This window comes from Mchenga conophoros, linkage group LG10, assembly GCF_057382185.1.
Source record: "Mchenga conophoros isolate Kocher_MC1m ecotype Shallow Benthic linkage group LG10, M_conophoros_male_GT1.1, whole genome shotgun sequence".
Classification (NCBI taxonomy): domain Eukaryota; kingdom Metazoa; phylum Chordata; class Actinopteri; order Cichliformes; family Cichlidae; genus Mchenga; species Mchenga conophoros.
Genome location: NC_140535.1, coordinates 23,506,350 through 23,529,634, shown reverse-complemented (window position 1 = coordinate 23,529,634; position 23,285 = coordinate 23,506,350). Strand labels below are relative to the sequence as shown.

General features: G+C 37.9%; 1 protein-coding gene across 1 annotated transcript; it reads right to left on the bottom strand.

The window, feature by feature from the left end:
• Nucleotides 1–1,421: 1,421 nt before the first annotated feature.
• Nucleotides 1,422–23,104, bottom strand: lars1b (leucyl-tRNA synthetase 1b). The gene is made up of 32 exons (XM_085289487.1): nt 22,969–23,104; nt 22,612–22,733; nt 22,181–22,268; nt 21,988–22,068; nt 21,606–21,743; nt 21,185–21,346; nt 20,836–20,948; nt 20,541–20,604; nt 19,893–19,981; nt 19,511–19,736; nt 19,256–19,343; nt 17,714–17,790; nt 16,283–16,336; nt 16,041–16,181; nt 15,619–15,696; nt 15,443–15,528; nt 15,165–15,230; nt 14,879–14,961; nt 13,891–14,029; nt 13,418–13,630; nt 12,420–12,477; nt 11,567–11,630; nt 10,240–10,423; nt 9,960–10,050; nt 9,607–9,747; nt 8,211–8,351; nt 7,081–7,191; nt 6,718–6,828; nt 5,434–5,538; nt 4,599–4,694; nt 4,219–4,351; nt 1,422–2,404 (listed from the first exon to the last, which is right to left on the bottom strand). Exons 1-32 carry the CDS (start codon nt 22,972–22,974, stop codon nt 2,199–2,201), a joined length of 3,555 nt encoding a protein of 1,184 aa, XP_085145613.1. The 5' UTR covers nt 22,975–23,104; the 3' UTR covers nt 1,422–2,198.
• Between the last annotated feature and the right edge of the window lie 181 nt (nt 23,105–23,285).

Below are 23,285 nucleotides of genomic sequence, written 5' to 3'. Positions count from 1 at the left end.
TATTTCACGTCTGACAGCAGGTAACGAAAAGCGAAAGAGGGAAGCAAGCAGCACTTTGTACGTGGTGGAGAGACATGTAGTGAAACTAATGATGGTTTGGACGCCAAGACGGTTCACACAGAAGTACACCCGAAGAGAAAAGTGAAGGGGAACATAGTAAATTACTAAAACATTATACTGTTTAATTTGAAGTCCACAGGATTAAAGCAATGCATCATTTTCTCATGATTATTTTCACTGTCATCCCTGATTAAGTCATTCTGTAAAAGCCTTTCTAAGAGAACATGGCTAAAATAACTGGTGTATCTAAAAAGGCCATGGATGTAAGGTGGACACATTTTTTTAAGTGTAAAGAATAAAGTGCTGCATGAATGTATAGTTAAAGTGTGACTTATAGTTAAAAGCTCTTTGAGTGGTCTGGAAGACTAGAAAATAAATGTGATTATATTATATTACCTTTGCATCAACAAACACCAGAAGCATTACAGAATAATCTAAAAGGAAACAAATTACAGTCATTTTCTTCTGAGCTTACTGAGAGCAGAACTCAACAGAGTGGTTGAGGGAGGTCATAATATTAGAGTGGGAAATGTATTTACAAGTTCCACACATGCAAGATGTCCTGTTACTGCGTTGAGTGCACAGATTTACTCGCAATAAGCAATTTTTGTTCATTATTGATAGTTGTGAGGATTTTTGCAATCAGCGAGCATAGAGTTAAATTATTATAATGGTGATAAATATTGAATTCCAATTGAATTTTCTCACCATTTTCACTTTAAAAAGCTCTGGACTATATTGTGAAAGCATTAAATATGAGCAGCCTGTGGAGGTTAATTCCATTAAAAATGTTCCAAAAGGGACCAAAAGCACAAATGCAGTGAGAGCAGTTTTCAGGCCTGACAAACACCTTGGATGGTGTGCTGGGAGACCTGTCAATCAAATCTATTTCCATCAGGCTGTAAAAAAGATTTTTTTTCCCCAAATATTGCACGTTTGACATTTTAACATGAGACTCTCAGACTCAATTTTTCAGCTGCAAGATTGTTGGTTGATTCTGATAAAGAGGTAGAGTAACCTCATGCACAGTGTGTTTATATTTTGTTTTAGAACAAAGATTTGGTGAATTAACAGAAGAGATATTGGCTGTACAGTAGTTGGATCCAGGCTGCTTTACTCCTCAAATGACCTCTAACCTTTCACTATAGACATCTAGATTTAACTCATGAATCTTAATTTTAACACTTGACTAACACTAACACTTTAGCTCCCTGTGAGATGTGATGGAGTAGAAGCTAACAGAGGTGTGAAAAGCACAGAGATCTCAAACATGCCCTTAAGTATAAATCTTAAGTAAACATATTTTGTTTCATTGCGCAACTGCCAGCATAGGGGTTAGAGGGAGACAAACACCACAGAGGTTTAATGTTTCATAGGTTTTATTATTCATCTGGAAAAGCCAGACAAGCACCATCCACAGCTAGAAAACAGGAATGCTGTCTGACAGGCTGACAAACATAAGGGAACGATGCGCCTCACCTTGGATGTATAAAACAACACAAGGCACGTTACCCTCTGTATGAAACCATCAGGCATTCTGGAGGATGCAGGAGCAGTCTCACAACATAAACATACATCAAAACAGTGGTTTTCTGTGACGAGAATAAACTCTACAGACGATTTTAATATGGACACCGCTGACTGAGTTCCTGAGTCCTGCAAAACAGATGACAAATTCTAGTGCTGTCCTTGATTGCAACCATGACAAAAAAGGTCAAAACTTTTAGGATAAGTTTGCAGTATTTTGTTATAACTGTTTTGCAATACTGACTTCTTAAGGAGAAAACTGTACCAGAGGGATAGCCCAGAGGCAGATGTGGATGTACTACAAATATAGAATTTGTTTTAAAGAAAAGAAGACAGAAGCCATCATTTTAGGTCCAGCAAGTTTCAGAATTTCCTGATGTCACACTCATCAGTTTACAAACAGAAATATCAATTATAAAACAGATACAGCTTTGAGTTGCTGCCCTGATGCTTTAAATCAAAATGAGTTGTTTTGCTGTAACATTTCTTGATGCATTTGAATCTTCAACAAAGCTCAACAACTACTGAACATGCCCTCTCACCTCTGTGTGTGTGTGTGTGTGTGTGTGTGTGTGTGTGTGTGTGTGTGTGTGTGTGTGTTCAATGTTATTCTAATGAACCAGATAAACCAGCGTGTCGCCAATGTCTACAGTTAGGCTGTTGTCAGCCAGAGTGACCTTCTTCTCCTCCAGATTGATGTTGAACACAGATTTGTTGGAGATGAGCAGTTTGCCTTGTTCCTCCTGTCCCAGGACAGGCAGCCGGCGAGGGCCGAGCAAAGGGTCCTCATACCTCATCAACTTGACTCTGGACAGATCTGGTGGAGTGAAAGTGGAAGGAGACAGAGGTGAGGCAAAACAGACAAGAAACATGGGAAACAAAACAACTGAGAAATGCAGAAGTACTGGAGGTGGGATAGATAAACCAGTACAGAAACAGAAAGCTATGCTTGAGATTGGGGAAATTGGAGAATATAAAAGAAGAAGCAGGATGGAAAAATGAAAAGAAAGAGAGACTTCACTGAGATACACAGAAAAAAAAATTGAGATGAGACATTACAGGCAGAGAACAGAGAAGTGAAAGAAAACAGGCTACAAAGAAAATTGGGTCATATATTGAACTGTTCTAAGCCAACATTATTCAGTTTTTCTTTTCAAATCTGAAAGCATAACACAAAACTAAAGCCAAACATAAAAGACAATATGGAAACAGCAGAAGCAGAACCTCTCAAAAGGCAGAGTGCCTGGTGGTGCAATCACAGCGGAAAGCTTTCTCAAGCGGTTCGCACAAATTTGATGAAGGATGGCTGGTGGTTGTTGTGTTAGCAACACACTGGCAGAGATATTTGCCACAGTTTTAACGGCATGATATGGCTGTCAGCTGTCATCAGAGAGCTCACATAAATTAGCTTGGAATTAAAGATGACTGAAGCGAAGGTAAATGAACGCTCTACAGTAAGTGTCTTTGTGCAGAGACACTGAGGCTGTCTAAATAGCTGAAAGAGAGTGAAAGAAAGAGAGCGAGGTGGTGGATCATCCCAATGCTACTTTGCTCAGCAAAGTTGTTAATGATATGAAGGAAGTTGGGACCACAGTCACCAAGAATACCATTGGCAACACACTACGCCGTAATGGATTGAAATCTTGCTGCGCCTGCAAAGTCCCCGTGCTCCAGAAGGCACATGAGGTCATGAACTGTAAAATCTTGGATGCAAACCTCCTTCCCCCACGCTGGGTCTTCCAGCATGACAGTGACCCAAAACATACCACCAAGGCAACTAAGGAGTGGCTAATGAAGAAGCACATTAAGGTCATGTGACCTAACCAGCCTTCAGATCTCAGTCCTATAGTAAATCTATGGAGTGAGCTGCTGAAGATTCAAGTTACCAAGCACCATCCAAGAAACCTAAATGATTTAGAGACTTTCTGTAAAGAGGAGTGGGCCAAACTCCCTCCTGAGATGTGTGCAAACCTCGTGACCAACTACAAGAAACATCTTACCGCTGTGCTTACAAACAAGGGTTTCTCCACTAAGTACTAAATCATGTTTGGCTTGGAGATCAAATACTTATTTCACACAATGACATGCAAATCAATTTATCACTTTTATGTAATTTATGTAAAGCTTGGGTTGGTATTGTCTCTCTTTATTAAAATGAAATTTTCATAAAATTAGAGATTGTTTATTTCTTTGTAAGTGAGTAAACTTACAAATTCAGCAGGGGACCAAGAAATTATTTTCCCCACTGTTTATTTAACCCCCTGTGATAAAGGCCCTTCTAGCTCAGTTATTCAGTCATGTTATTCTAAACTTTTCACAAATGTTAAGGCCACTGTGTACCTGGGGACATTTAAAACCTGAGGTATGGTTTCATACCCATCACACTGGCCCAGTCAATTCACTCTGTCACTCAAACCTTCCCCACTCCTATATGATTACAACAGGCTGGGGAAGAGTAGAAAAGATGGGTCAGAAAGATAGAAGAAAGATATAAGACAAATGTGTGTTGAACATCGCATGATGTTGGTTAATTGAACCCAAATGCTTTCAACTAAACTGAGCAAATACTTTTATCCTCTTGATTTAGTCACTAAAAGTCATTTTGGCTTTATTTATTTTTGTCTTACTAACCTTTAATGAGTCTGTTGACCTTGGCTAGCCTGCGGACGATGCTGTCTCTGCTGTCCCCCTGTCGGATGTCAACCTTTGTAGAAAACATGCCATTGCACGGCTGAGGGTTGACCAAGGACACAGAAACTCCAGGCTACGGGGATTAAAAAACGAGGAGAAAAGAAAAATGCAAAACTGGCTTTTTGATATGAGTATAAATAAAATAAATTTCTTTGTTCATCACTGGCTGCTGCACAAAATGAAATAGGTCAGTAAAATGAGCACAGCCATAAAGAACATATGAAAACTGTGGACAAACGTGTTAGTGAGGAAAAAAAGCTAAAAGTGATCCTCTAACACGCAAGTCTGGCCAAAGCTAATAAGCATTGAAAAGTATTTACCTCTGATCTGAAAACACTGAACGGTTTCCCTGGGCAACAGTCCTCCTTCACTTTGTCATCAGCCTCAGAAGCAAACAAGATGTCAATCTGCTCCAACTGTCAAAGAGAAACGATGGAGGGGAAAAAAGATAATCAGCTCAGCAGTGTAGTCCACAGGGAGTATGTTTACAGGTGCGTTTGGTATGCACACTGGCAAATGCTGGGCATACTAACCATGCTACAGTAATGGGAGACTAGTTTGTACTTGGGTCTTTAAAGAAGACCACAAATGGCAACAGACAAAGTGCTTCTCTCCTCATCTGTCCTATGATCTACAAGCCACACCAGTTAACCCACTTCTTAGAGTTGGTTTGTGAGTAAGGTAATGTATCACGCTTTTTTAGTCCTACATGATACAGCGTATTTCATTTCATTATGTCTTCCTTGTCATCAACTTATCTTTAGCTATGATCTATCAGAAACATGAGAATTTAAGCCGAGCTTTTGCTTTGATGTACATTAAGTGCAATTTTCCTTTTCTGTGGTTAAATCTGCTGGTTTTGCAGAAGTATCCTGGGGACTTTGGGCTTTTTTCCCCCCCCTTTTTCCCCGCCTAGGCTAAGCTTTTGTGCAGACAGTGGTATTAAGGGGATTTTCTGCAGAGAACTGAGCTCAGGATTTCCTCAACTTACTTCTGCAAAGGGAGTAAAACTCAGCTTTAAAGCATCTCTGTGCGAGTTTGACATTTATGTGAAGACACACTGAACCAAAGTTCTGCACACTTTGCTGCACAGTTGTTGTCCAACAAATTTTAGACACCAACAACGTGGGGTAAAGGTTGGATCATAAAGCTTACCTCCAAAGAATTAGTCAAGTAGACCAGGTTCTCCATGAGAACTGCTCGCTCATCAAATTCCAGCTCCAAATCCAAAACTCTGGGTCCATTCTTCTCCAGGTTCTCCTAAAGAAAAAAAGAAGATCCCATCGTACATGATAAGAATCAGAGCTATCATCGCGAATGATCAACAAGGCAATGAATAATAACTCCATTGAGGAAGTGCAGAGGATTTCCTTGGTATAATTTTACACAGAAGCTGAGATATTTGGAAATATAAAAATTCATCTCATTACTGAGGCAATCGTGCTTTCGTTTATAATACAGCGCGCACACAAAGTTCATTGCTATGTTGATGCCACCACCACAAGATTATCAAGAAACAAATGTTTATGAGCCAAAAAAGTTAAAAACAAACAAATAACGCAGGGAGATAAATCAACATGAAAGATACAAGACCAGCTTGAGAGACAGACCGTGGATGAATACAAAGCTCATCATGACTATTTATTAGCTTCATTCTTTTTGATCACTGCAGTGAAAGAGCGAAACCTGAACAAAGCCCAGAGCACAAGAGATGTGGCTTCTAAAATTTTAATAAGCAACAATGCTTCTGATCATTTATTAGCACCACTTGATCTTGAGTGAATATGTAGATTTATATAACAGAAACAGCAACTGCAGGCATAATGTTATTTGTGATATTTGCATCATCTGGTGGCTACTGCTTTTAGAAACGTTTTTGTAACATGAAAGGTGGGGATGAAAATTGTAAATTAAGACATGCAGACCTGCGGCCGAGACAGTGAACAGAATTTTTGTGGACGCTGCAAATAAATGGAAAGTGGTTGACACAGCCCATCAAAAGTGTTTTGTGTTCTTTTCAATCAATAAACACGTTAAACTGTGCAGAACAAGTATTCCTGAAATTTCTCTGTAATGTCAGTGTAACACTTGTTCAAATTTTTCATTGTATTGTCTACAGTTTTGTTATTGTTTAACACAAAGCACTAAAAAAAAAAGAAAAAAAAAAAAAGAAAATAGCTTTTCAACTCCAATCTTCCCAACAAATTATCAGGGAAGACTTTCCACCAATCAGAAGTTGATCAGTGTGAAAAAACAGTCAACTTATGGGTTGGCTGTTGTGTAAGAGACTTATTAAAAAGGAAATCACAAGTGAAAAAACATCTCTGGAAAATTCCATCTATGTGTAAAGATGACAAAATGGTTTATGATCATTGGTGGAGAGTGGGCTGTGTACATCTTCATAGTGAAACATTAATGTTGGCCTTTCAATATTTTTACCTTGATCATGGCTACAAAAGGCATGACTCTCTTCATGTATTTCTTCAGTTCTGGCAGAGCGCCTAGTTCACTCGCTATCACTTTGTTGTCCGGAAGGACCCCGTTGTTGGTCTAGACATACAAACAGGAACAGAAAAAGAAAAAAAGAAACAATTAATAAACTTAAACAAACAGGAGCATCGATAGGAAGACACAGAGAAACTGAAAGAATTCAATTACATAATCATTTAATTCTGAAATTACTGATTTACAGAAATAAGCATATTATTGCACCACTAGGCAGACCTGCAGTTCTTCAGCAAACAATAAATCTTCAAACCTAATGCTGTGAATAATGTTGGGCTTTGTGTGTTCGTTCCCTACCTTGTAGTGCTTGCCGAGCAGGGATAAGGCACTGTGCTGCCATGGAGGGTAGCTTTTGGCCACGTAGATGGTGCAGTGGGAGGGCTTGGCTGGAGGCTTGGAGTCACCTTTCTGTTGGAAGGAAAACAGGATTAATGTTTGTGTTTATAAGAAGCCTTTCACATTCATCTTGTTTATTTATACATCAGGTCCACAAAACAAGGTAGCCTCAATCAGATTCCAACAGGGTTTGGATTATTCAAGGAAAAAAGCCGTTGTGTGTGTGTGTGTGTGTGTGTTTGTTCTTTAGCAGACATAATGATCTGTGAACTTGTATTACATGACAGCTGACAATTGCACTGTATGTTTGTTTTCACAAATGTACCTTCATATTATATTGTCACAGTATGTAAAAAGTTGCACAGGTATTATTCTATAATGGGAAAATACTGGATATATGCGGCTGTGGGAAATGATTTTACTGTATGTTACTTGATAAAATATTCCATATTTTCTACGTGGGGGTGGGGTTTAGGGGGCCTGGAGCCTATCCCAGCCATCATAAGGTGAGAGGTGGAGTATACCCTGGCCAGGTTACCAAATTTATTTATTTTTTTTGGTTTTATTACTTTTTGGTTTTATTATATTTTTAATTTTTTGTACATACTCACAAATCCCCTTTTCTGGGCAGATTTAGAACTCACATGCTAACAACATAGATGTTGCTGCTGAGAACGCTTATGGTATGAAAAAATAACTATATTTAAAAAAGAAAAAGAAAAAAAAAAAACCTTTTCCTTTCTCCTTTTTCTTCTCTTTTCCCATCATCTTTCCAATCCTACCTCAATGGCAACAAAGCATTTCCAGTAAATCAATAACGGGGGCCTGGAAACCTGAGATATTGCCTGTCTTAGATGTTGTCAATACTTGTTTTGCTTTTCTCTAAGCTGCCTACAGCCACTTATTGAAGTGCGGAACTGTTAACAAACAATAGACTGGCTTTCCTGCTGTGAACACAGACATAAGCTCGCAAGTGTATCAGAAAGGATATAGGATGCTGCTGTAGAGTTACATCAGTCTGTTTTATGTTGCAACTCAAAAGTTACAGCATATCCACGAAGGCAAAGTGTACAGACAACTTCATATCTTACCTTGCTTTTAGGCGGAAGCATGTAGGCTTTGAGGCGAAGACGAAGGTCGTGAGCAGTTTCCATCAAATATTGAGAGGAACGAATCAGAACCTCGTCCACGGGCCCAGCCACAGGCCATGATGCCTTCATCAGAGAGCCAGTCTGTCAAGCAGAAATAGAGAAGAAAAAACAGTCACTTAGTGAGCAGTGTAAACTTTTAAAAACTTTCATGGCTGGGCCCAGCTCCAGAATATCTGCTGGGACTGCTGTTCTCATACCAAGTAGTACACAGCCTCAGATCCTCAAGTAGAAACCTGTTAATTGTTCCCTCCTCAAGTTTAAAGACAAAAAGGCAATCAAGTGTTTGCTGTTAGCCCTGCCCAGGAAATCTGGCTTGCCTCATTAGTGTTTTCTTATTAATCATTTATTTAAAAAAAAAAAAAAAAAAAAAAAGCTTTCTGGAAAAAGAAAAAAAAAAAAGCTCATATGTAAGGCTTTCTATAAAATATACATTTTAGTATAGATTTGATTTCTTTTGACATTTTTAACTCCATCGTTTTCTTTTTACTTTTAGATTTGTATGTTAATTTGAAGTTATTCATTACAATTGGAATCACACTGTATCTTATTCCAATTTTGAAATTGCAGTTAAATCTTGCACGGCCTATGCTAAATTGATTAGTAATTTCTTTTTAAATTTTCTCCTAGTTTGTTCTCTTACTCTGTGTTTCTGTGAAGCATTTGGGTAGCATTGGTTTTGGTGACTGCTACACAAACTTTAGTGTTATCATAACTACACAACCAGAGGTCACAATGGTATCATAACAGTGGCATGTGTAAGTTCTCTGTGTACCGAGTGCCTCTTAGCTCTTTAGTTAGTGGTAGTGAACACATGACTGGAGAACATACTGGTGTTGGGGCTTTTTTTGTTGCCTAGCGACAGCCAAAAACCCATTTCCATCACAGCTGCACTCCTTCATATTCATAAATTTGAGTGTTAAAAATATATTTGTCTCCCTGTGCTATTTGAAGTGTGCACCTGTGTGTGCATTTGCTTCATGCTGCAGTGAGAAAAAGATCCATAGTGCGAAGATATGCTCCCGGTGGATATGTACATCAACAGTGAGAAAGTCAGTAACCATTTCACACAGGTAATAAGCAGCGGGCCCAGAGCTACCCAGAGGTCTACCTAAAGCTGTAGCTTTCAGCTCCTTGATCCCAATTCTACTCATGAATACAAACAAACACTGGATGTTAAAATGTTTCTTTTGACTGTATTCCTGTTTTACTCTAAAATATACAAGACAGATAAGAACTAAGGACAGAAAGGAGAAGTTAGATATGAGTCAAGTCAGAGCACAGAGCCAACTCAGAGCCTGAAAACAGGAATACGACGCTAAATCCATGTGTTTCTTACCTTGCCAAGCAGACCCCAAGTGTATTCACAAAGGTGCGGGCAGATGGGGGCCAGCAGCAGAGTTTGCCTTTCTATGAACTGGAAGACAAGGTCTCTGTGCATGCCTTCGATGGCCAGCTCCCGATACTTATCTTTGGCTGCCTAAATACACACAATAAAACAACACAAGGTTCATCAGCGAAACTCGAGTCAGTCTCTTCTACTGATTTAACGATGACCGCAGTATCTGGAATCTAAATGCTCTACTACTGTTGTAGATTATGGGTACTTGAAATCATGCTACATTGTCTCTTATATGATCTCATCAAATTATTAAGGACTCTCAGAGGTGGAATTTTATCAATTTAATTTACCTGAAATTCGAAAAAGCCACTTTTCAAAGCCTCCTTGTACATCATCCTCTCATAGTGCTGCTCTGTCTTCAGGATGCCTGAATTCATCTCACTAAACAGGAAAGAAAATTATTTTTTAAAAATGTACTTTCAAAACATTTAACCACAATCAGGCTTTCGCCTTACATTTATTAATGCAGACATAGCTGTGGATTCTTTTGCTTTATCAAGGCTGAAATTCAATAAATTTCAGAACTTGTAAATCCTTTTCATTCCAGACACTTTTAAATCCTCAGACTACCTGGAAAAAACCCGATCATTAAAGGTGTCTGCAGGTCCCGTCCTCAGGTTGTTCTGGTTGGCAATCATCTCCTTCACCCATTCCACCCAGGTGTAGAGGCGCAGGATGCCAGCATCAGCCATGGTCTCTACAAAGTTAGCATCCTCCACTGTGTCTCCAGCATCCGCTAGAGCCAGACGCATACCTGAGAATGGAAATGAGAACATGTGTTAAAACAGCAGAATGTACAGGTACAATATAATAGATGTAAAACTGATATACGGTCACTCTCACAAATGCAACTGCCTTTGTAATTTGCTCCAGTTTAATATCCAATTATCTGAATCCTCTATTCAGGATATACAATGAACACAGCACTTTTTTTCTATTCTGCAAAATAGTTCAACAAAAGGTGAAGTACAGAGGCTCTGTGGAAAATTCCAAAGCTTGAGAAAACGTCAGTTATTCAGCAGACATCCCTCCTAGCTTTAAGACAGGAACAACTTTATGTGTCTATCTGCTGGCAGACCATGAAGCTGTTTCCTCCCACAGCAGGATATCTTCTATAGAAGCATGAACTATCCATCTATTCTTCAGCTCACTGAAGATATATTAAAAAAAAAAAAAGAAGGTGGAAATTATCCATCTATCCATCGCTAACATAAAGGAAAAAAGTAAACATATAGAGAGGAAAAACACAAGTCTTCAATTCCCTGTGGATAATCAACATTATACCAAACATATAAGTTGTAATGTTCTCACTTTCCAGCCATTTCTAAAAACACAATTTATCTTCCTCTTATATTCTTCTAAATATTTTATTTGCTTTTTATCTTTTGAAACCGCATTCCTTGAATATAATACATCTGTAAATACATAATACATGAATGATAGAGGCAATTCTTTTGCAACAACAAAACAAAATGTTGAACACTAATTAAAAGCTTCTCATCTTAGAACACACACTGATATTGAGAACATCATGCATTCTCTATTTTAAAGTGTGCATATTACATAATTATACAGAAATGTCTTACTTACAGTGGACTGACTGACCTGACAAATACAACAACTCATAATACTCAACATCAAAACCTCATCTATCTTATCAAAATGGGTTCATTTTCTAAACACCATCACCAGGGGATAAGAGATGTTAACAATATAATCATCCATAACAGCCCATGCACTGGGAAAACACAGTTGAAATCTGTTCCAAATGTACACCTGAAGTGTTTTCTCCCAGGTTTCATGGTAAGATGAAAGCGCCATTGAGAAGAAAACTATGAAGAGGGAAAGAAATAAAAAAGACAGAAGGAGAGATAAATCAAGAAGAAACTGATTATACCGTCTGCTGAAAACTTGTCAATGGCTTGGCTGAGAGTGAGGAAATTTCCAGTTGATTTGGACATCTGGTCGATAAAAGAAACAGATGTTAGCAGCCGCAATCTTTCAGGTCTGCCCACCCACACAGTCTTTCTGTGTTTAAAACCACAAAAGAACCCAACTACAAAATACAATCAGCAGCAAAAACAGAAAATGGCATTCCTAAAACCATTCAGAACTTAAAGCTTATTTGAGAAATGTTTGGCTGTTATGTTTAAAATCTGTCGGTCAGTCAAGGAACACAAAAGATCCCATCAAATGAAACCAGAAAGAAAGCGAGATTTCATGTTAACCAGGTAACTTTAGCCCTAGCTTTCCTGGACTGTGAAGGCAGTTCTAACGGGGGGGACCTCTGTGCGTAGAGAGTAGCAGAGTCTAAAATTTTTCTATTGTATCTAATATCTTTGTATTTCTATGATGAGCATTAGTGGTCAAGGTAGAGTGGTCAGAGGCTCTCAAGGCCAATCCTTTCATGACAACAAGCACTTAGCTAGATTGGGAAACCCTGTGTTATTTTAGTGAGATGATAAACTGCTTCATGTGACCTGCTTGACTAAACTGACTAAACTGCAATAACAGAAAGATATTTTTTTATTAGTCCTTCATTTATCCAGGTAAAAAAAAAATCTCATTGAGATTAAAAATCTCATTTCCAAGAGAGACCTGGTATCATGGCAACAAAATATCCTTGTTTGTTTATATATGGGGTATGTTAGACTTGGGGCATGGTACAGGGTCCTAAACTTACAGGGTTATAACCTAATAGCAAATTAAATGATTTTAAAGTAATACATACAGCTTAATACTTCACATACCTTTTCAGAGTTGAGGAGCAGATGTCCATTAGCTCGCACTGCTTGTGGCCACTTCCCGCTGTAAAAAAGAAAAAAAAGAGACAGAGAAAAAAAATATTTTTTTTAGTGTTATCTTGTTATTTTCATCATTTATTCCCATTATCATAGGGAAGTTTACCCAAATGCAAAGCTGAGCTCAGTTTATTAAAAAAAAAAAAAAAAAAAATTCAGCAAAACAAAAGGAAGATTGGCAGTATGTTAAAAAACATCATTATGACACTGATAACATTACACTGTATTGTGATTATTGATTTACATCTTAAATGGTAAAAAGCACAGTATTATCACATTCTGATAATGCAACATTACCAAAACCTTAAAAAAGGCATATAGTACCTGACATAATTATAAATATTCTATTACTGAATCTGAATTATTGTCATCTCACCTTACTGTAGTGTCACCGTAACATAATGTAAAAAAAAAAAAAAACCCAAAACTTATTTTAACTTATGTACATAAATACAGAAAGAGTTACGGAAACTACGGCAAAATAAGATCAAATCCAGTGAGTCCGAGCCAAGAGTGACATCAAATAAGGGTATAAAACAGACTCAAAAGGACTGTTTCCATGGCAACCACTAGAAACTCCAAAAAGTTACTCATCTAAGCCAAGAATTAGACCAGTGTACCAGTCGTGAACTGCTGAAATGTTTTTACACACTTACTTTTGCATGTATTAAACTAATGGGATATAATGTGTTAATTAGAGCTCTTTAGAGATGCTTGTTGTGTTGGGCACACTTGCCAAAAATATTCATTTAACTGTCAATCACATTTTTATGGAATATCAGCTAAGTGGATGTGAAAAAAATGTCACAATTAGACTAGAGAACATCATTTTTGTAGCATGATAAGAGTGTCATTCAAAGCTGATAGCTGGAGGTTCGAAATTTTGTTTGTCGCCCCTCATTCCTGTCCTCTTTTTTTGTTCTGGTCAGTCCAGTGGGCAAACTTACTTGTCTTTGGGCCACATGGCCACATGGTTGTACAGGTAATATGACAAATGGTTGGGCACCAGATCTTTGCCAGATACACGGACATCCACGGGGTACCAGTACTCAAACTCCCTTCTAAGCCTCTGCAGATGCTCTTTAGGGATGTTGGTCTTAGGGAACGGAGAAGTCTTAAAGAAGATGAAGTCCCACACCTCTCTAGTCATCTGCTCTGGCCTGTGGTAGAGAAAAAAAGAGAAAAGACATAAATGAGGCTAGAAACAGAGACTTATTGTGTTCAAGTGAGGTGAAAAGAAGAAATTGAATGCTTGGTGTGACTGTGTGCATTTTATATAATTCAATAGCTGACTGTACATGCTTCATTTTAATTTGACATTTATTTTAGTGCAAAAGAAGGGACGAGACTTAAATGAACAATGATTTGGAATTACTGATTTCTGCATATTTGTGTGCACATGCATGTGATGCATCCATACTTGATTCCCAGTGGTGACTCTCCTTGGCCGTTAAGCACACCTCCCTGCAGAAGGTGGGCTACGGTGTAGTAAGCCATGTAGATGGTGGAGTCTGACAGGGACTCAATCAGCCACTGCTCGTCCCAAGGCAGCCGCGTTCCTATGGTAACCAGGGGATGTGTACACACACACACACACACACACACACACACACACGAAGGAGAAAGAAAACCAAAATTATTCATTTTATGACAACCGACATCTCATCTGTTTTAAAACAATGTTTTCTTGTCAAACTGTACACACTGGTGCCAAATATTGAGGAAATGTAGAACAAAGTCTTGGCTTTACTGTGTGATCTTCTGTACACAAGCCGAAATGTAACTCTGTTGTCAAATAAACCAAATCAAACCAGACACCAAAGTAACTTGTGCTTTCACACAAATAGTTTGACACTTTTTTCCACAGATTAGATTTTTAGGATTTTGGAATCCCTGTTTAGAAGAATTTACAAAAGATCAACTATTTAAGCAGCCTGAGATCAGCTAAACTCAGGTTGGTGACAATGTTAAACGTCTTACAGGCTAATTGTCTGGTAAAATGACTGGATAGACTTTGTGTTTTTTATTCTTAAAACATGTGGAGAGATTTATACAGTGAGGAACAGTTTACAGCTAGCCTAGACTGTACTGCAGTGTCCTGCGCTGAATGCCAGCTGGCCTTCAGTCTGCATCTATTCTTATAAAAACCATCAGAGATGGAGTGTTGCTAGGTGTCCAATCATTAGTCCTTTGTCTCCATCTATAGACCAAGAGCATCGCTCAAATACAAGTCCAAATCTTTATATAAAAAAAACTGTTTCCAATTAGACAATCATGATCTTAAAAGTGCCAGAAAAGCTAAAGATAAATAAGAGTGATGGTTAGTTACCGTATAAATATTTACTGAACACACACACACACACACACACACACACACACACACACACACACACACAGAAACCACCTACCAAGACCATAGGTACGTGAGCAGGCATGCTCCTGCAGCCAGTCCAATGTTGCCTCAAAGTTTCTTCTGGTCTCCTCACAAAATCTGTATGGTGTTGCAAAATGAAACATAAAAACAAAACAAAACATGAATTAGACAAGACTTTGGACTGAAACATTTTATTTCCAGCATAAAGCTTATAGGCAAATAATAAATTGGTGTTCTGAACCTTTACAAGATCCCCCACAAAAACACTAGAAAAGACAAATTTGATATATAATGCAAATCAATTGCATCAGAGATCTTACGTTTCCAATGACTTCAGGGCTTCGTTGGCCTGCTGCTTCCACTCAGCATCCCCATAATCCAAATACCTGTGGGATAAACAAATAATATTTGCATAAGGCTTATTGAAGACAGTAAACACTAAAAATGTTTTTAAAAAGTTAAAATTACAAGAGTTTCATGACCAGAATGACTGAAACTAGTTTAAACTTAACCAGCTGTTAACTTTTTGTCACTTTGTAATTCAAAGTATCAAACACCAACAATTATAACTTTATTTTACAGTTCCAGCAGCACTCACCACTGGTCACAAAGAGCCACCACACACTCGTCAGCTGAACGTGACATGACCTGCTTTTCTGGCTCCATGTAGATCATGGCTTCTCCCTGGAATACATGAAAATAGAGTCAATAATAATAATAATACAGAAATAAATAAACAATAACTTTTTGTGACTCTGCAAATAATTTTTTTACCCTTTCAACCATCATCTTCTGGATGGGCTTCTTGACATCCTGGACCTTCTGGCCCTTGTAGCCTTCCACAAGCATGATCTAGGACAGAAGATTATTAGCAGAAAGTCAAACACACTGATGCACTGTTTGAACTATTTACAAGATTTACCAGCAAATGAGCTATGCCTCACAAATGGTTACAGAACTTCTTCTTGCTTCAGTGTTTAACGATGGTAAACAGAAGAAAACTACCTGAGGGTACCTAAAAATCCACAGACAGTTGATGAATGATTTAGGCTAGCCTTAAGCTTCGAACTACTTGATTTGTGCCTGGGAGATAAACAATACAAGCTTCAAACCTAAAACGTATACCTGCAGGGCTTTTGCAGACAGACCACATTTTGTTAACTAACATAGATGCTTTGAATGCTAATGGCACTCACCCCTTCATAAAATCCCTTCAGATAAACCTTCTCCTTGGCTTCAGCCAGTTTCTCCTTGTCATTCTGGCTCTGAATCTTCAGCTCATCACACACCAGAGGAGCAGACAGGTTGCCATATCCTGGAATCTCAATGATAGGGATCTGCACACAAATAAAAGCACAATGACTTTGCATGGTGACACTGAATGCATGAATTTTGTGCAGCATAAGTAAAATGAATGGACTTTACTAGTTCAGCTTACCGGCTCAAAAGGCAGAACCATCTTGTCCTCAATTCCATACTTCTCCCGCAGCGCCTTTTATTCCAAGTCCAAGAAAGAACAGTGACATCAACAAAAAGGATGTGAGAAGAAATGACTACATTTTGCCCACAAAACTAACATCAAATTAAAATATTACGCACTTGAACTTATTGCTGGATGGTATCAGAACCTTTATATTTCTTTTGATTCTGATATGGAAATGGTAAATAAGTGTAGTGATTTATTGATACATCTGTACACATAAATGGAAATACAGCAGATAAGGCAAAAACAGAGTCTGCACAATTCTAATGAGCTATTCAATGCAACTTGAACTCTCTTAGGCAAATTTTCTTGTCGTTTCTTTAAGTAGCCTTTGCAAATAGTTCTCCAGGCTTCTTGGAGGACATTCAAAGCTCTTCTTTGGATCCCACAGTTTCAATAATGTTGAGCTCCGGGCTCTGGGGAGTCCATCACTTGACTGATGGTGTTCCACTTGGTTTTATTCATGATTAATTTACTGAAATGTGTCTGGGATCATGGTCATCCTAAAACATGACGACATTACCACAGAAAAAAACCTTTCTGGGTTTTTTTGTTTGTTTGTTTGTTTTTTTGGTGAATTAAAATGTCATGATACTTTTTGTATTCATCATTCCATCAGTTTTAACAAGATCACCAACATCACTGGCTGGAATGCATGACAGAGCCTCCACCGTGTTTTACAGATTTACAGCTATTCATACTCTCTGTTGTATTTGTCTCCTGACACCAAAATTCCAATTTGGATGAATCACTTCCTAAGACCTGCTGCCACTGATTCCATCATGTGGTGTAATTTGGCATACCTCAGCCTTTTCTCCCTGTTTTCTTTAAAAATCTTGAAAGCCACCTTTCCTGTGTCAGGTTTTTGCTGTAGTTTTTCACATTTCTTAAAGAAATGACTTTTAAATCATGTTCAACTGCTATAGATAATTTTTAGGACTGCCACTCCTTGTTGTGTTCTCCACTTGTCCAGATTCCTCAAAAAGCTAATTTCAGAACATACTGCACATCATGTCCAGATATGTTTTCCTCTAAAAGCTTATTGTAAATCACCTTGTTGGTACAAAAATAATATTTTATGACTGTGAAACTGTTCAATCATTAGCATTTTTTGTGTTTTCAGAACACGAGAAACTCGTTTTTTTGACAAGCTGCTAGTATCAAAAATGCCTGAAGTAACAAAGTTCTTCGATATGTTGACTGTCATGTGTAGACACAAAACTATTCATCCCTCGAGTTAGGTGCCTTTTTCCGCTTTGATCAGATCAGACAAAAAGACTGGATTAAAAAATGAGTGCAAAAGAAGTCAATATCCAAAGAAAAACTTTGAAAAATACAAAGAAATGCAGGATGGCTCAAGACCTTTTCGTAGGTTTATATCGTCACCTGTTTTTTCTTGATGTCCCTGAGAGCAGCAATGTCATCAGGAGCATCAGATGGTACACTGGTAACAACCCCAGTACCTAAGACAGACAGGAAAGACACAACAATGCATAAAATCTATAAAATGATAATGCAGTTTTTTATTCTTTTCCCTTACCCTTCATAACCCTCAGAAACATGATGACACAGGGGGCATTTATTATTAAAATTGTGACATATCAACTTAGTCATTGAGAAATTCCAATTATTACTAACTCTACAGAGATTCATCAATAGGACACATGAGTACAAAGAGACAAACTACTACCCTGGAGCAACACAGACAAGAAAAATAGAGAAGTCTGACTTCTAACAGAATAGAAACACTCTGCAATAAGTCGATTTTAAATGATTGCAAATGTTATGCGCTGGAGGGAAACAAGAACTTATAGCATCCATCCTTTGACATTGCAAACAATGCTTCTGAATTCTACCTTGACCTTGTCCTGCTATTTTGAGTCCCAAGAATTTTTCTATATAGCTCAAGCAAAATAAGACAGTGTTATAAATGAGGATAAATCAAATTTCAGTCAGATTCTGTGCAGAAGACAGCAAGAGGTGGAAAAACTGAACTATTTAGAACTACTTGTGATTAGGGCTGTGCGATATGACCAAAATCTCATATCCCGATATAAGAATTCTATCGTCGATAACGATATAAATCACAAAAATGTAACATTTTCTGTAAATTCTGTGAATCTCGGGCAGCTCGACTTGCGTGAAGTGTTTCCAGCTGCGCGTCATGTAGCTGGAGTCGAGTGTTTTAACCGATGCATGAAACTATACATTTTTAGACATAAGTTGTAAATGCCGCCGTTTTCTTTGTGAGCATTTATTACACAGCGTGCTGCGGGGAAAAGCCTGTTCTAACGTTTGAGTCTAAAGGTTTATTTTTTTTAGCACCTGGCGGCTCTTTTTTACTTCTCATCCTTAAATAATCTGCTCTTTCACGTGATTCAGTTTATTTTGAAAAGTCTCAACAGGATCTTGAGCTTTATTGTGAAAGGTTTATGTGGAACATAAACAAGCGGACACGCGATGGTGTTACCATCCTTGTTGCTAACCACAACGCATAAAAAGAGGCGCTTGTCCGTCTGTAGTGTGTTTATATTAAATATAAGAGAAAGAGAGAACTTTAAGAAATTAATATAGTCACTACAGTGACCATCAAAACGATGAAAAAATATTACAGTAAACAGTTTATTTTGCGACACCACGAAACAAACGATAGCGTAAAATGAAACATAGACGTTTTTATAACATCATCCGATATATATCGTTATATCGAACAGCCCTACTTGTGATTGCCAAGTACATAAGAGAGGAGGGTGCCACTCCTCAGGAATATTCCTGCTGTTTTGAGTGCAATCAGCAACAGCGTCCATCTACAACTATGATGCTTAAATGTGAGAAATTTCTGCCTCAAAAGAAAAGGCACAATTTCTCAAAAACAAAAATGTACTGAAATTTAAGCTACAAATCTAATCCTAGCGTTTTGGCTCATACCTTTATCCTCCTTGATGGTGAGCATAGGGAGAGCATAGATGATGTTATAGGAGGTCAGAGGAGCACTCAGGGCACAGCCGAGGATATCCTACAAAGACCAAAAAAAAGAAAAAAGGCCACTGAATTAGATACACGAACTGCTGGTTTAATATTAGATAGCATTTTATTTTTTATTCCACTGAAATTAAATAAATCCATCTAAATGATCTGAACTTATTTGCTGTAGCTGGAAGCAGCACATGAAAAAAGTAGTACCTGTCCCAGTACTTCCATTATTACTGGCACCACTCCATTTTCCTTGGTGAAGCCCTGGAAAGACATATTCCTGGCAGCCCTTCTGGTGGAGATGAAGACGTCCCCACTGGTTGTCTCAAAAGCAACATACTTCATGTCAGGTCTCACCCAGCAGTTGGTCTGACCAAACATGGTCTCTGGTCTAAGTGTAGCAGCCACCAGGAAGATGTTTTTGCCTTTCATACCGCTGTGGGAAGTACCGAAACTAAGGCTTAGTGACAGGATTTAAAAAGGATGGCAGTTATATTCAAGGGGATTAAATCAGTCTTTCTTTGTAAACCTGTCATCTCCAAGAAAGTTTTGTTTTCTTTTTTGTGGAAGTACAGCATTAAGTATTTGTTACCTGCTATAAAAGACCTTGGATTTGAATTTTGCTGTGTAGGGTTCAACGACCTTCATCTTGATCAGGGTGTATTCCTGAGGTCCAACTCCCTATAAGTGAAGCACAAATGTTAAGGAAGAAAATTTGATAAATAAAAGTTCCTCAATCACTACAATTTAAATTGTAAGAAAGTTTTGTGGTAAAATAAGTAAAACAAACATTTTTAAGCATTTCCTGCAGTAAATCTGTGGTTAAATACACCTCAACATTGTCACTTTATTAGGTATTAAGTCACTTTGAATGTGGCATTGTTGTTGCTGCTGTTATTAGTCTACTTGGTTTTTATGACACAACCATCTCTAAAGACAGAATGATCCAAAAAGTAGAAAACTGCTTCGACCTGATAGGAAAGCAACAACAACTGAAATAAGCCCTTGTTACAGACAGAAGGACATCTCTGGATGCACAACATATCGAAACTACGAAGCAGAAGACCACATGGGGCCCCACTCCTGCTAGTTCTTGTTCTGACAAATCTGCAGCAACTATGTGATGCTATCATGTCAATATGGATGGGGCCAACCCTGACACTAGTGAGGTGTACCTAATCTTAAACAATACTACAGTTTCAGAATAAATAATTTTTTCTGTCAAGCTGAGGACGTCTACCTCTCCTGTCTGTCTGTCATGGTCCATGCATGGCTGTCCATCCTTGGGACAGTAGATAGTATACCTGCAGGGGAGTTCAGAATAGTCACGATATAGACTCAATAATATAAACAGAATATACAGACTCAGAATAGACTCAAAGAAGACTAAAAGGAAGACATCAAATTAAACAGAATTGGGAAAGAAAGCCACTTGAAAAAAACCAGTCATATATAAACTATGATGATTTTTTCCCTATATCATAAAAAAAACCAAACCTTGTGGTAGACGACAAGAAAACCTGAAAGCATCTCACCTTTTACCAAATTTGATCTTTTTCCTCTCTTTTAGAGTAACAAACTGCCACCTGACAAAGGAGTCGTAGAAGGGGTTCACGTCTGTGGTGATGAATGAACGCCTCCAGTCCACCTATGAGGTAATGACATAACAGCATGTCAGCACAACTGAATAAATTCAGTGCCTTCCTTTAGCCATGAAAACATGGATGCATCAATGTCACTGTACTTTTTGTGTCTCTTATTTAAAAATTACAATGTTTTGCCACATGAAACTGCATGAATGTTTAAAAGGTATGTGCAGTTTAGTCTTAAAAATAATTTTAATCAAACCACAGACAGATAAAACAAACAAACAGAGAAAGCCACCTTGACTCCCATCCCTTTGAGATCTTTGACAGCCAAAGGAGGGAAGTAATCCAGCCAGTGTTCAGCATCAGCAAACTTGACAATCTCCTGGTCAGTTAAGCCCAGAGACCTCATGATGTCCCACTGGAAAGCGGTGGATCCAGATTTGGCCATTGCTTTACTCTGGCAAAGAAACAAGAAAGAGATTGCAGAATGTTAACAAACTTTCTTTTATCTGAAAAAATGAAGCCATACACTACTTAGATAACAGACTAATTTTTTACACCTTCAAACCAAATTTTATGGTACTGCTTTCATCTTAACTCTGCAAATTCTGTCCTGGGTAATAAAGGCCTTAAAAAAACAGCTCAAGCTTTTGTCATAATAGCATAAGTATAATAAATTCATTTTGAAAATAGCATTTCTGCCCTGTGATCCTAACCTTTTTGCCCTTTGCTTTGTCCTTGATAATGATTTCATCAGATGTTGTTTGCTGTTGTTTCTCTTCTTCCTCCTCCTCTGGAAACTGTGGAGGGTTTCCATACAACTCCATCTCTCTCTTCAGCTTGTCTGCACAGGCCTGATGGATACAATTATTGATTAAAAATATCAGAAAAAACACAAAGATCTGTTTAAGAGAGATGGATTATGACAGATAGATAGTAGCATAAAACAGTTATGTTAAAAGTTGATTTTGGGACAATAAGAACAAACTGTAATTGCATGTTTATATGATGAAAAGTGATAAGATTATGTCAGATTATAGACACCTAGAAATCTTATGAAAAGTTTCTGAATAAAAAAACAAACCCAACATTACTTACTTTGATCGGCATTCCTGTACAGTGCAACCCGAATGGAAAGAGGCATTTCTTTCCCTTAAGAGACTGGTAACCAACAGCAAACTGCAGGAAGACAAATGAACAACAATCGGTAAGAGACCACATATCAAATTTCTCAATCTTAACTTATTTGCAACAGGTGGTGACTCAGGTCGATGTCTGCCTTTAAACTTACCTCACATTTTGAAAAACTGAATGTATGGCCAAGGTGCAAACGGCCATTCATGTAAGGATAGGGAAAGGTGACCAGGTACTTGTTTTTACTAGAAGGTAAAAAAAAAAAAAGGTAAGGTAAAAAACAAACAAACAATTTAGCTGCAACCCAACAGGTTTTCCCAATATTGTAGTGTGAACTATGAAACAACATCAGACAACATGATTCAGCAACAAAAATGTACTACATACCTATTACAATATATTTAGTTCTACAAGGAAGTTCTACAGAAACTACTTTCACATTCCAGTGTGCTGCAAATCTTTGGAAATCTTTCTTTATATATGGGCTTACAGTTGCATATTCTCTATCTGGAACAATTTGAGAAATACTGTAAAACTGTTCAGAAAACTGATCACGTAGTTGTTCTTGAAAACTGAAAAGATACTCACTTTGTACTTTCCCCGACTGTTGTCGGTGCATCTTGCTCAAATGTTCTCTCCCTCTCCCATTTCTCCTGGATTTCCAATTCAATCTTTCTCAGGAAGTCCAGCTTTGCTGTTCCTTTCCGCTCCTGAAATGTACCGTCGAGCAAATAATCACAAACTGAATGTCATAACAATAACAGCCGCAATATCCAGCTTAACAGAGTCAGACTTTTTTTATTTCTGTAATTGTCTCAACAGCTCATGTTAGCTAACTTTGCTAACAGCCACATTGAATTAATGCTCTAAGGCAGAAATTTTCTTTTTTACAAAAAACTAGCATCAACCATTTCATACTGCGAGTAATTAAAAGATTGGACCTACCGTCATTTTGTCTAAAACTGCAAGTAATTAGTTATACTGTTCAAAAAGAAGAAATAGTGTCTAGTTTGACAAGAGAAACCCACGCCACCGGTGCCTGGCTGATGACACCGTTCGCTTGGTTTTCTGGGAAATGTAGTCCATCTGACTTTTCAGACGTATCTTAACCTATCTGTTGTATTTGCACATTAATTAGAATAGCTAAGATTTATTAATCTTAATTACTTTGATAAACAAATACAAGCCCTCATATGTGCGGCTTTTTGTTTGTTTGTTTGTTTGTTTAAATGCATAATAAACATCCGCCGTCGTGCTTGCGT

Coding starts and splice junctions, on each gene's coding strand:
- lars1b (XM_085289487.1), bottom strand. Junction 20,949..21,184: donor TCAAAGGGATGGGAGTCAAG/GTGGCTTTCTCT, acceptor ATTACCTCATAG/GTGGACTGGAGGCGTTCATT. Junction 7,192..8,210: donor TGCTTCCGCCTAAAAGCAAG/GTAAGATATGAA, acceptor TCCTTCCAACAG/AAAGGTGACTCCAAGCCTCC.